Below are 15,108 nucleotides of genomic sequence, written 5' to 3'. Positions count from 1 at the left end.
AGCTTCATTTGTTGGAAGGCTGGCAAATAGATGATATCTACTAAGCTTCCATTGTCTACTAGTACCCGATGCATGTTGAACTCTTCCATCCTAAGCATTATAACCAGCAGGTCGTCATAGGGTTGTCTGACACCACAGGCATTCTTTTCGAAAAAGACGATGTCTGGTTCACTATACCTAAGCGCTTTTGAAGGTGGGAACCTTGAATGCACGCTATTCACTTCTTTTGCATATGTCTTTTTTAGTGATTTGGAGGATCCTCCCACTACCAATCCTCTTGAGATCATTCTTATTTCTCCTATGGGGGCTTTATTTCCCCCCCGTCTCTGGCTCCCTTTCATTCTCATCCCTCTGTTTTCTTCTATACGGCTCCGTTCTTTGTACAAACTTCTACAATTTTCCCTAACGGATTAATGTTTCTACTTGGTTCTTCAGGTGCCTGCATTCATTAGTGCGATGCCCATGGTCCTGGTGGAATCTACAGTACTTGCTTTTGTCTCTTACTTCTGTTGGAGCGTGAATGGGTCTAGGCCATTGCATAGAGGGTTCGTCCTTTATCTGCATCAATACTTGCTCGATAGGCATCACTAGGGGAGTGAAACTAGTAAACTTAGGTCTTTGATCTAAGAGGTTCTTCTTTTTGTCTAATGCATTCCCAGAACCCCGTGTTTCCTTCTTCCTATCTAGGTTGTGACTGGTTCCTTCATCTCTTTTCCTTTTAGTCGTCAATCCTTTAGCTATTACTACATCCTCTGCATTCATATACTTTTGGGCCTTGTGAAGTAATTCTGCTACTATTTTGGCAGATTCTTGGTGATTGAGAAGAAGAAATCTCCTGGAAGCAACCCCGCTTGGAAGGTCGTCAGGATGACTTGATCTTCCGCTTTGTCCACCTATAGCAACTCTTTGTTGAAGTGTGTCACATGTTGCCTCAGCGACTCTCCTTTTGCCTGGCGTATGTTGAGAAGATGCCCAGTTGGCTTCTTGTGTCATTGTCCACCAATGAAATGACAAACAAAACCTTTGCTGAGCTGGTCGAAGTTCGTAATGGTGCCTGAGGTTAGCTTGTCAAACCACCCTAGCTGCGCCCTTTAGCATTGTTGGGAAGGCCCTGCACATTACTTCATCTGGGGTCATCTATAAAAGCATCAAAGTCTTGAACGACTAAATTTTATCCAAGGGATCTCTTGAGCCTTCAAAGGACTCCAATTAGGGAAGAGGAAACTTCGGTGGGAATGTGCAGTTCAATACTTTTGTGGTGAATGGTGAATCCGTCCTTCGGATCATTTTGTCTAAGCTCTCTACGACTCTATCTTTTACTGCATTCTTGAGTTCGCCCATCTCCCTCCTCATATTAAGAAGCTCGCTTTCCATTTTGGACGAGTTTTCCTCTAATGTTCTCGTCCTCTTGTTGGCCTGGCTATCCGATCCTTCCTTATTATGGTTTCCTTCGATCCTCTAATGCTCTTCTTCATTCTGGTTCTCCATGGTTTGCTGTCGTTCCTCATTCTGGGATTCAGCAGCTCTCCTCAACTCTTCATTCTAGCGAGTCACTTCTTCCAAACTAGCTGTCAGGGCTTGGATTTGTTGTGCACTTGTTTGGCATCCATCTCGTGCTATGAGGTTCTCTTTTGTCACTTAGGGAAGATGGCCTAAATGTTCAGCGATTCCCACAGACGGCGCCAAACTAATGATGCAAAAAATCACCAAGTTGAGGACCTCATCTCACTGGATGGACAATCCCATGATGGGTCGTGTCTTCGGTCCAAACCTGCAAGAAAGCTTGAGAAAGAAGTGTAATAAACTGGTGTAGTGTTTGCCAAAAACACTCTGATGCTTAAGTCAGAAAGGAAGAAAATGATTTAAAGAGAAAAAAGGACTTTGGAGCAGTTTTTGGATGAGTATTTGTGTGTACCTTTGGATTATATTGTCCCTTTCTTTTATAGTTGTTTTCCTGTTTTTATTGATAATGAATTCTAGTATTTATAGGCAACGGCTAGTATGTCATTAATAGGAACTCTGAAGTGTATAGCTCACTTGTTACCATTGCTCTATCCGTTACGTTTCACTATCAATATACGCACTAAATGTGTAGCGCTCATTTTGGTCGTCATTGACATGGAACGAAGATCCCAAGTTATTTTTGACTCATCATATAGTAAGTAATTGGCTTAACTCTTTAAATTGTACATTCTTCCAAATTGCAATTTCACAACGTGGCATAAAGAGTTCATCCTAGGTTGTCCTTGTGGGCTGCCTCAGGGCACCCATGTGATAACAAAGCAAAAGAAAAAGTTGTACTGTGTATCCTGATTTTTTGGGCATAGATGGAAAGGTGTCTGCGGACACAGTAAGTTCCCAGTCCATATGTGTCTGAATCTGGAAAATAGTACTTATTTGGAAAATACAACTCCACCAACCAAACCCCCGGAAGCTTCACGATAGCCCTCGGTTCATCTGCTCCACTTGTGTTGTGTATGACAAAGCCAGAAGAATTTCCATTTCTGTAGAATGGAAGAAATATGGAAACATTATCTGGCCCATTCCCAAAGAGCCATAAATAGTCTGGACCCACATGCTTTCAACTTGACCTAACTAAGTTGAGCCACTTATCCAATTATATAATTCCAAGATATTTTCATTGATTGATTACTATGTGCTCCTTCCAGACCATCCAAAAAGGCCAAAAACTATGTCCTCCAATGGTAATTGCCTAATAGGACAACCCACTCTCTCAACCGTCACTACTTCATCTCTCTCCTTTATTTCCCTGACCACCAATCACCTCCTTTTCTCTCCAAATCTTATCCAATTCACCACCACCAACCTTGTAGCAATCATCGAGCTCTACAACACAGTCCACTCCTTAATAACACAAGTTTCGTAGAAAAGCAAATCCCACTTTTTTCTATATTGTGCATAACATTATGACACAAAATTCTGGGATAATTCCATTTTTTTCCCATCTGGGTCATGGCCATTTTCACTGTATCGAAATGTTTTCTTAGCCTAATTTGGCTCATAATATTCCAAACCATACCCAATTTTTGTCATTTTGGTCTGAAATGGAAGAACAAAATGTGCAACAAACTACCAGCAATCTCAATCCTCCAAGAAACATTCTGTTCGGAAAATACGAGATGGGAAGGGTATTAGGCCAAGGCACCTTTGCCAAAGTCTACTACGGCAAGAACCTCATCAGCAACGAAAGCGTTGCAATCAAGGTCATCAACAAGGACCACATCAAGAGAGAAGGCTTAATGGAACAAATCAAGCGAGAGATCTCTATCATGCGCTTGGTTCGCCACCCAAATATAGTTGAACTGGAGGAAGTCATGGCTACCAAGGGAAAGATATACTTCGTGATGGAATATGTGAAAGGTGGTGAGTTGTTTGCCAAAGTAGCAAAGGGAAAGCTCAAGGAAGACTTGGCAAGAAAGTATTTTCAACAGTTAGTTAGCGCAGTTGATTTCTGTCATAGCCGTGGTGTTTCACACCGAGACTTGAAGCCCGAAAATCTTCTTCTGGATGATAACAAGGACTTGAAAGTTTCTGATTTTGGCTTGTCCGCACTGCCTGAACAGCTCTGGAATGATGGTTTGCTACACACACGCTGTGGCACACCAGCTTATGTGGCTCCTGAAGTGTTAGGAAAAAAAGGGTATGATGGAGCTAAGGCTGATATATGGTCTTGTGGTGTGATTCTCTTTGTTTTGCTTGCTGGGTATTTGCCATTTCAAGCTGAGAATGTTATGAAAATGTATAGGAAGGTTTTCAAGGCTGAGTATGATTTTCCTCAATGGTTTTCCACTGATGCAAAGCGGTTGATATCTGAGCTCCTTGTTTCTGATCCAGAAAAGAGAATTTCAATCCCGGAGATTATGCAAAATCCTTGGTTCCAAAAGGGGTTTTCAAAGCCAATCGCTATTTCAATCCCAGAGCCAGTGGGAGAGACCAATGACAAGGATGATGATAAGATTATTGAGGAAATGGAAGTGGAAAAAACGACTTCTTCGTCACCGCCCTTTTATAACGCTTTTGAGTTCATTTCTTCCATGTCTTCAGGTTTCGATCTGTCGAGTTTGTTCGAAAAAAAGAGGAAATCCGGGTCAATGTTCACATCCAAATGCTCGGCAGCAGCTATTGTTGCAAAGTTGGAAGCTGTGGCGAAGAGGCTGAATTTTAGTGTGGGTGTGAAGGAATTCAAGGTGAAAATGCAGGGGAAAATGGAAGGGAGGAAAGGGAAGTTGGCTGTGACGGCGGAGGTGTTCGAGGTGGCGCCAGAGGTGGCGGTGGTCGAATTCTCAAAGTCGGCCGGAGACACTCTTGAGTACAAGAAGTTCTGTGAGGAAGATGTGAGGCCAGCGCTCAAAGACATTGTTTGGAGTTGGCAGGGTGAGAATAATTGTCGCTAACTTTAAGGGGCTTTATAGTAAGTCCAATACGATCACATAGACCTTAGTTAGAAACATAGAATCTGTAGTTTTTTTTTTCTTTTTTTTTTCGTATTGTGAATTGTAATGCTGTGTTTTGTGATAGGTATATATTTTTGTTTTGTGATAGGTATATATTTTGATGAATGAGTAAGAATGTATATGATGAATGAATGATGGGTAATTTCTGACAGGTGAAGGTGAAGGATATTCATATTAGGTAAGAGCATTTCCAACAGATTAGGTAAATTTTTGTATTGTTTGGAGTATAAATAGTGATTTTTATATTTTAGCTACCTATTTTTTTAAATACAATTTTCAACAGATTTTTTTATCTCATTCTCTATCTTATTTAAATATTATTTTTTCATTCATTATTTTTTTTTTAATAACTACACATCTTCTAACATTTTTTTTATTCAATACCTTATTATTATAATAGAAAAAATATACTTGAAGAATGAACAGTAGCTCATTAGACTTGATGAGCTATTATTCATGAGCCAAAAAAATTTCAGGTATAGAGAGTCTGTTGAAGAGTCATTTTGTGAGTTTACTCTCTATAATAGAGAGCATTTTGTGTTTAGAAAGCCTATTAGAGATGCTCAAAGGGGAATAATTCTAGTCATGGCAAAATCAACCCAAACTTATTTGTCTACTCAAACTCACCCAGTTAAATAAGATTCAAATTCACCTAATTATTAACTGGATTAAATGAATATTAACCCAATTAAACTCAGTTAACATTAATGTTTATTAGATTTTAACTAGGTACCTAATTATGAACCAAGTATTATTTTTACAAATCACCCAACTCTAAAATACCCTAAAACTACTAAAAAGACCAAAATGCCCATTAAACCTTAAAAAAATTACCAAAATACCTCCTTAAACCTAAAAAAAAATGACATAAATAACCTCCCAAAACCTAAAATAGACCAAATTACCCCCTAACCTAAAAAATGACTTAAATACCCCCAAAACCTACAAAATGACTAAAATACCTCTTAAAACCTAGAAAATGACCAAATATCCTCGAAACCTATAAAATTACCCAAATACTCCTAAAACTTAAAAAATGACCAAAATACCCCTGCAAACTAAAAGAAAATGACCAAAATACCCCTGTATGCCTAAAAAATACCCCCTGAAACCTAAAAAAAGACCAAAATACCCCCCAAAACCTAAAATGACTAAAATACCCTCAAAACCTAAAAAATGATTGAAATACCCCTAAAATCTAAATATGACCAGAATATCCATGAAACCTAAAATATGACCGAAATACCCCCGAAACCTAAAAAAGACCAAAATACTCCTGAAACCAAAAAATGACCAAAATACCTCCTAAAACTTAAATAAAAAATAAAAAATGGCCAAGATACCCTTGAAACCTAAAAAATGACCAAAATACCCCTAAACATAAAAAAATGGCGAAATACCCTCGAAACCTTTATAATGACCAAAATATCTCCTAAAACTAAAAAATGACCAAAATATCCCCTAAACATAAAAAATGACGAAATACCACCGAAACCTTTATAATGACCGAAATACCCCCTAAAACTAAAAAATGACTAAAAATACCCCCGAAACCTAGAAAATGACCAAAATACCCCTAAACATAAAAAAATTACCGAAATGCCTCTGAAACCTTTATAATGACCTAAATACCCCCGAAATCTATAAAATGACCAAAATGCCCCTCGAAACCTAAAAAAGGCCAAAATACCCAAAACTTTTAAAATGACCAAAATACCCTCAAAACCTTAAAAATTACCAAAATACCATCAAACCAATAAAATGACAAAAACACCCCTAAACCTTTAAAATAACCAAAGTACATCCAAAATCTCTAAAATGACCAAAAATAACCTGAACCCTATAAAACTACCAAAAAAACCCCTAAAAACTCTAAACCTGTAAAACGACCAAAATACCCCCTCAAAATATATAAAATGACCAAAATGCCACAAAACCCATAAGATGAACAAAACACACCTGAAGCCTTTAAAATTACCAAAATAGAGGTTTGGGGTATTTTGGATGTTTCAAGGGTATTTTTGTCAAATTAAAGGTTATAAAAGTATTTCGGTCATTTTGTAGGTTTCGAGGGAATGTCAGTAATTTTTTAGGTTTTAGGTGTGTTTTGTTAATTTTTAGGTTTTGGGGGTATTTTGGTAATTTTTTAGGTTTCTGGTATTTTGGTCTTTTTTAAGATTTCGAGGTATTTCAGTCTTTTTATTTATTTATTGGGTATTTTGGTCAATTTTTAGGTTTCGGGGTTATTTTGGTCATTTTCTAGGATTCGGGGGTATTTTGGTCATTTTTTAATTTTAGGTGGTATTTTGGTTCATATTTAGGTTTCAGAGGGTATTTCGGTCATTTTTAGGTTTAGGGAGTATTTTACTAATTTTTAGGTTTCGGGGGTATTTTGGTAATTTTATAGGTTTCAGGGTATTTTGTCATTTTTAGGTTTTGGTGGTATTTTGGTTAATTTTTAGGTTTTAGGCGTATTTTGGTAAATTTTTAATGTTTCGTGGGTATTTCAGTTATTTTTTAGGTTTAAGGGATATTTTTTAATTTTTAGGTGTTAAGAGTATTTTGGTCATTTTTAAGTTTTGGGAGTATTTCAGTCTTTTTTTTTTCTTTTTTTTTTTGAGGGTATTTTAGTCGTTTTTTAGGTTTCAGGAGTATTTTGATCAAGTTTTAGGTTTATGGGGTATTTCGGTCAATTTTTAGGTTTTAGGGGTATTTTAATCATTTTTTAGGTTTCGGTGGGTGTTTTGATAATTTTCTTTGGTTTTTGAGTATATTTGGTCTTTTTTTAGGTTTAAGGGGTATTTTGATATTTTTAAAGGATTTTAGGAGTACATTGGTCATTTTCAAGTTTTAACAGCATTTTGGCAATTTTGATTATTGAGTAATTGGATGGGTTGGGGTTTATCCATAATAATTGGATTGGGTTGAGTTTAAGTTAGAAGTACTCAGTTAAATAGACAATAAATGAGTAAATGAGTTTTATGCACCCAACCCAATTGTGTCCACCCTAAACCTACCCATTTTACAGTCATAAATAATTCTAAAAACACAACTACTCATACAATCAATTTCACAATAGGTCGATTTGTGTGATTGTAAGTGAATATTTTCTATTCTGTGCAACTTACAGCTTTGTGTAGACTACTCATAATCCTATTAATCAATTAGTTGTGAAATTGAACATAAAAATAATTGTGTCCATAGTACAGATTATTGGGTTTATTTGGGGATGAGAAATTGAGAATGACTGGTTGGTACTTTTTTATTTATTTTTTTGATGGAAAGACTGGTTGGTACTTGGTAGTTGACGATTTGTTAGTTGTCATTCGTACGTTATCCATCTTGTGTGATGGTTTTTGAATTAGGATTTGGTTTGGCTCAATCCATATATGTGTCTAAACTGGCTACGTGTTCGCATAATATTGTACGAAAACTTCAGCTGTTGAATTAAATATTGTCTGGTGGTAAATCAAAGATTGGTTGTTGGCATTTGGGATCTTCCAAAGAGGATCAGCAGCATCAGCTTTCAAAAGTTTCTATAAGATTGCAAAGAACAAGGATTTTAATAATGCAAGCTCCCAAATAGACAGTTAGATCGCACTAAAAAAAAAAGTGACTAAAACAAAGAAATTCGTTGGAAAAATAATGAAAATTAATCAACATTATGGCTTTTTTCAGTCCCACCTAGCCTTGTTCCGTCACTGTAATCAGATAAGATGTGCTTTGGATCGTTCTTTAATTTTTTTTTTTATAAAGCATTGGATGTTTTGAGCGTCAGTATCCAGTCTTCTAAAGCAATAATACGTTATATTTTAGTATCAAAGTACGAAAAACATACATTACCTAGTCTTGCAATTGTAAAATTTTTTACAATCTTACTACAGTACTATTCTATATCTAAGATGGCATTGTAGCAGGAATGTATGATAAAATAATGGAGATTTATCTGCTGATTCTTCTTCTTCTTCTTTTCTCTCTCTCTCTCTCTTAAATTAGCATGGAGACAAACCCCATCAGATTGGATGGGTTTTAGTTTTGGGTAGGTTTCAGTTTTGGAATGGGTTTTAGTTTTGGCTGGGTACCAAAGTGGGGTAGGTTGTTGTCGTGGTGGTGGGGTGGGTGGTGGGTTTGGTGAGGTGGTGGGTGTGTTGGCTATGGTGGGTTTATGGGTGGGTCTAGTGGTTTGTGGTGGCGTGCTTGTTGCGGCAGCGAGATCGACATGGTCGTGAGTTTGTATAATTGGATTTGATCATGGGTAGTGATGGGTTTGTTAATTGGTTTTTGGTGATGGGTTTTGATTGTGAATTGTTTTGGTCATCAATGTCGGCTCAAGGCCTAGGCAACTTAGGCCTAGGCCTAAGGCCCCACAACAAATAAAAAATTTCCCTACTAAAAAAGTGCTCATTTTCCCTTAGTAAAATGCCCAAAATTTTATAAAAATATAACGTTTTTTAAATAATTGGAATATTTTTTTAAGAGTGATGCTAAGGATATCACAAATTTTACTATAGATTTAACTGACATATCACCAATCATATAAAAAAGTAATTCAAACACAAATAAATTAAGTTATTGAAATTCACCAATTACACTCATCATCACATTTATTGTGAACATTTTGTAGTATTTTTAGTATTTTTCTTTTTCATTTCTAACAAGGTTTTTAAAATAGGAGACCAATAAAAATTTAACCCAATTGAAACCCTAAGATGTTTCAAATAAAATACTGCAAATGTGATAAATTATCAATGATGACTAATCTCCTACTAAGCCACACACCAAATAATATCTATCTATCTATCTCTTTCTCTTAAAAAAATATATATATAATTAAAATTTAGATTACAACTGTACTTAACTATGCATAGTCATATATTCAAGTTAAAGTAAGTTCATTTTAATTCAACTATAATATTCAATCTTCTATATGAAATTAACCTTAGTTTAGCTAGTATTATTCATCAATTTCTGTATTTACATCAAATTAGTCTTAATTTAATTAATATTATATAATTTTATTTAATTAATGTTTACATATAAAAAGGCCCCATATAAAATTTTTACCTTAGGCCCCAAATTTTGTTGGGCCGGCCCTGTTGGTTATGGTTTGGTTGAGTTAATTTGGGTATGGGTGGTATTTGTGTTGTTGATGGTAAGGATTGTGATTATGGTTGTGGTTGATGGTGGTGGAGATGGGGGTTGCCATGTTGATTATGGGGGTAGGTTTCAATGTGTTTGCTGTTGTGTTGTGGGTTAGGTTCATGATGGTGGTGGAGGGTTGTCATGGTGGTGGGGATGGGTGATTGATGGTGGTGGAGGTTGATGTGGGTTCATGGTCTTGGAAAATTTGGTTTTGCATCTCATACAAATCACACAGCGTTACCAACAATTACAGATCTACTTCATTCATGAGAGATAACATGTAACCTTGAATTCTAGAACAAAGAATAGAAAGTGTACCTTGATGCTGTGAAATTCAAAACCAAGACATGAGAATACCTCTAATCATCATCTCAATTCCACATGGTGCCCAAGAAATGTGGTCTCTCAATTAGTTTACACGTATGTGTTCAAGGGATAATAAGAGAGTAGCTTACACTTACATACACACCATTTCCGTGATCTATTTTCCTATTCTGAAAATTATGTATGTTTCTCTCCTTATACATAATTGATTATCTAATTGGACTAGCATTTTGGGCCTACCCAAGTGGGCTTTAGTGTGTGACTTGAGATGGGACCAAAGGGAACAAATAAGACTCTAGCTCCAATGGGCCTTGGGCTTATCTGTCAACTCTTGACAAGTCCAAAGTTACCATTAATTATATTTAATACCACTATATAAATATAATTGCACTCTAGGCCTTATTAATAAATTATATCCCAAGACTCTAATGATATCATTTGACATCTCCAAGAAATATCCATGGTGAACAAAGTCATAATGAACTATTGCTTTGTAAACAACTATTTCATCTTTGAGTACCCGGTTTAATCTTTTAGTTATTCACATTTATTGAAATCCGGTTTAAATAAATATAAGTTTTAGTAACTCCTTACTAAAGTGGGCACCCTGAATAACCAGTTCCCATCAAGTTCCACAAGAACAATAGGCTAGTAGGCAAAATATAGAGAAAACCTCTTTGACAAGCTTTTATTAATCAACACATAACAATAATCATCCTCTTTATAAATAGTATTTATAGAAATAGAATTTCTCCTAGTCCTTTAGGAAAAGAAATAATAAACCTACTTCTACTTGAGAGAGGAAAAACAATTTAACTAGGAAAAGAAAAAAATTCAACTAGGAAATGGATTTTAATTAAACTTATAAAAGAAAATAAATCCTAATTCCACTAGGAAAGATGAAACAACATAAAATATTAAAATATTTTGTTCTCCCTTAACCAATCTCCATTATTCTCTTGGGGTTGGGGAAAACTCGTCCTCGAATTTTTGTGGAAATCTTCCACGATCAATTGGAACCCCGAATAATCCCCTCCATCCTATTCTTCTGTGCAAGACAAGACAAATTAATTTTCTACTTATTAAAATTTGCTCACTCATAATAAATTTTGATGTACGGATTTTTATTCTTGACCACTTTTGCCAAAGCGGGATATATGAAGCAAGTATTAAAAAGGAATCCATGAACACATCCATAAACTTCATATTGCCTTGTCCACAACGATTACTTAAAATCACTCGTTCACGCCTCTTGTTGACATCAATCAATTCTTGCTCAATCAAATCCTCCCATAAGGGATCAATAACGTTTTCCATTAATATTTCCAAATTAAAGTTAACTGTGTTACCAAAAAAATTGAGAGAAGCTCATCAACCCCAATGAAATCATAGTGTTTAATGTGTTCAAGTTCAAGCTTTAGTAGATTGAAACTTTGTTCATCAATTGAGAACTCATCTACTACTAAACAAGCCAATTGTACTAATGTATGATTGTAATCAATAAAATCAATAACTTTTTGTTTTTGAATGTCGAAAGTCTCATCAATGGTGTGAGTTATGGGCTCACCTTGTATGTGTATGAATTTATTTTTATCAAGCTCATTCTTGTCTCCTTGACTAAAATCCTCAGGATAGTCATCATAAATTCGTGGAGAATCCCAATTTATTGCAAAAACTCTTTCAATGTTGTAGATATCGTACTTTGTCTGCCCTCGATTTGTGTGTCGGACCTCAAAAATTCTAAAAAATATTAATTTTCTTCCATGGGGCCGCGGAAACATCTAGATTGACATGGCATAACCCGTTCGGGTATTAGAGTAATCAAAGTGCCATTTTAGGTATAAAAAAAAAAAAAGTGTCATTTTAGGTCAAATTGACTAGAATGCCCCTAATCAACCCTGGGTTGACCGAAAGTCAAAACTGGTCAAAATTATCCAAAAACAACATTTTTCATGTTGCTACATCAAACCTTTGACCGAGGTTGACTCCCGAGGTCCCCAAAAACTCTAATTTTGATTTGACCACCAAAACAAGTTGAGACCAGCGTCATTACAAAGATTATTGAATTCCTTTTCCAACAACTACTCATGGGTCGAAATCGAAGTTAGAACGGTTGAGATATCTTGGAAACCGTGAAAAGCGCATCAACTTGCTTCCTGATGCCATAACTTTTATTTGACCATTGGAATTTCAAAGATTTCTAGAGACACTAAGATCGGCTCCATCGGAGTTTTGGAAGGCCTTCAAATATGCATCTGAAGTCAAACCAAAGAGGAAGTTGGGATTGCTGATGTCAGCATTAGACTTGGCAGCCACTAAAGGGCCGCCAGCAGCCAGAAGCTAAAAGCTTAGATTTTCATTATAAAGACCCCCAAACCCCCCGTGATAATAAAAAAATAAAAAATAAAACAAAAAAGACGGTTCTAGACATTTTTGGAGCACTTTCTGGCAGATTCTCTCTCTTTTCCTCTCTAAATTCTCTCCCGAATACATCCAAAAAATTTTGATTTCTCTCTTTTCTCAACAATCAAAAGGTAGTGTTCTTGCACTCTTTTTCCTCTCCTTGGTCTTAGTACCTTGGATTTGGGGTTTTAAGGGTGTAGATGTAGCTTTTCAGCTACAATCTACACCCTTTGTTTTATCTTTCTTCATAACATGTCTATTTGCTTTCCATAGTATTTCTTTACTTTATCTTGCTTCCTAGCATGTTTTATAGCTTTCCTAACATGTTTTATAGCCTTTAAAGCCATGATTTACTACTTTGATGATGTTGGCCTAGTCCAATAGGGCTAGGATATGCCTAAATATTGTGTTTGTTCATAGATCCATATGCCTAAGTGCCTTTTAGCATGCTTATGCTTAGATCTATGTTTATGTGTGCTTCATGCCATGTTCATGTGTTTAGATTTACATGTCGGTTGCAATGTCACATGCTTCTAAAGCCTTTTTATCTTTTGTTATCACTTTTTTTCTTGTGTTTTGGCCCTTTAGGTAAGGTGTAGATCGAGATCTTGTGGTCTAGGCCTACATCCATATGCCTAGGCCTATATATCAAAGGGTTTGGATCATTTCCTTTATGCATGTATATGCTTGCTTGCTTCTATACTTTATATCCATGTTTTCCTATTTAGATCTAGGCTTTGCCATGCTTTTTGCCCTCTTTGGGCTTGTGCTTGTTAGTCTTTGGGGCCACTTGCTTGTATGGTTGCATTCGTCCCTCTTGTGGCTTGTTTGGATGTGAACGCTTATGAGAAACATCTTTGTAATGTTGGTGTGCTTGATATGCACCTTTCTCCACTACGTGCAATGATGTAATGCTTGCCTTGCTTGCTTTGTGCCACCCGTTTCACTTTCTTTGCTTCTTTACATTTTTGCATGCTCGCCTACATGTTTCATGCATGTGTCTATGTGTCGTCCATACTCCAATCTCATGGAATTGTGGACACTCGATCCAAACCTACATTTGTCCTCCTAGGACTCCCTCCTTTGTCTGATAACATGTTTGTTTACCCCCATTTGGCTCTCTTTGATAGTTTGTCTTTTAGCATGCTTTCCTCCCAATTGTTTCTTTGCTTTTCCGCTGGCTTGTTTCCTTTTTCATGGGATGTACATGCTTGGAGCAAGGGTGCGACCCTCTAGGCGCAAGCAATAAGGGCAAGGATGCAAGCAAGAAGACGCAAGCCCACAAAAAAGGCAATGTTGTATAAGGATTCCCCTCTCCATGTACCCTTTATCTTTCTTGGTCCTTGCTTGGGCCGCATTTTCAAGCAATGGTAATGTCTATTTTACATTTCCTGTACCTTGTTAGGCCATACCCTTGGGACATTGGCAATGTCTATTTACTTTCCTGCTTTGTGTGATAGTATTATGTATGATGTATGTATATCTATATATTCTTGTATCTGGGTGATTGTGCACTTTGTATGATGGACCCTCGTGGCTATGTGAGCGACCCTCTCTAGCCATGAGTGCTCTTGACCTTGTAGTGTGGGTATATGCTCAAGGCAATTGCTATAGGTGCATATTCATGCCATATTGTGTGATCATCGCGGTATGAATGTCCTGATCCATGTCACCAAGTGACATTGGTATCCATGTGTATGCGCCATGCATCAACATGCTTGATGCTTTGAGGGGCTCTGGCTCGTCCTAGCATGAGCATGTTAGCACGCGCTGCATACACAGGCATGGAACCTTGCCGATGTGCCATGGCGCAACAAATGCGAAACTTTGCTGGATTTTTTCCATAAAAATAGGGCATCCCCATTGCCGTATTCTCACGGTAAAAGAATGGTGAGGATAGTGTTTTATGTGCTATGACGCATCTGAGGCAAATCGCTACCGAATTTCTGCCACGAAAATAAGGCAAAATGTTGTCGGATTTTCGTTGTGGAAATTTGGCACCAACTCCAAAAATAGTAAGAAAGCATCAATCGAGATCACACCCTTTCCAAAACCAAATCTCAAAGCCGAATTGGTTTAAAGCCCCGAAAGCTAATACCAATAGCTCATTTCTAATTGCCAATGTCTTTAAATTAAGATTTTACCAAAACAAAGGACTATCCTTGGATAGGCGTTGTGGGGTGCCTAACACCATCCCCACACATAACTAGGCTTCTAAACTCAAGAATCAAGATTTTTTATCCATCCATATTAGATTAGGAAAAATGACATTTTTCTTAGCCTAGGATTGGTAATAAAATCAAATAAAGTTAGGTGACCAATCACACCTTAGTGAACACCCAATGATTGGTGGAGATTTCAGTTACCTTTGGTAAATCCATTAAAATTGACTCATTTTGTAGTCACACACTAGAGATACAACCCTTCTCCACAGCACCCAAGCTCCAGGGCCTTCAATTTCGCGGGCTCCCGCGCATGCGTCCCCACGATGGGTGGTTGAACAACCGCGAGGCATCGACAGACTGGTAACTCTATTGGGGACACTTAAAGAGTTTAGCCTTTAAAGGTTTTGATAAGATCTTAATCTTTGGACATTGGCTTTCAAAAACAATGAAATTGGCATTAGCCTCCGGGGCTTTCTTTTTGAAAAATGCTTTTACTATATACTAGTAAACCATCTTCAAAACTCAAAAGTATTTTCCAAAAATGTTTTCAAATAGTTTTCCAAAAAACCAGCTTTGAGGTGTTTTCATATGTGTGAAGC

At 36.8% G+C, this 15,108-nt stretch overlaps 1 protein-coding gene across 1 annotated transcript; it reads left to right on the top strand.

Moving 5' to 3' along the window:
- Nucleotides 1-2,673: 2,673 nt before the first annotated feature.
- On the top strand, nucleotides 2,674-4,626 carry LOC126725862 (CBL-interacting serine/threonine-protein kinase 5-like). The gene has a single exon (XM_050430853.1). It carries the CDS (start codon nucleotides 3,066-3,068, stop codon nucleotides 4,413-4,415), a length of 1,350 nt encoding a protein of 449 aa, XP_050286810.1. The 5' UTR covers nucleotides 2,674-3,065; the 3' UTR covers nucleotides 4,416-4,626.
- The last annotated feature ends 10,482 nt before the right edge of the window (nucleotides 4,627-15,108 follow it).

This window comes from Quercus robur, chromosome 5, assembly GCF_932294415.1.
Source record: "Quercus robur chromosome 5, dhQueRobu3.1, whole genome shotgun sequence".
In the NCBI taxonomy this organism is placed as follows: domain Eukaryota; kingdom Viridiplantae; phylum Streptophyta; class Magnoliopsida; order Fagales; family Fagaceae; genus Quercus; species Quercus robur.
Note: the sequence above shows the minus strand (reverse complement) of the source record. Positions and strands in the feature narration are given on the sequence as shown.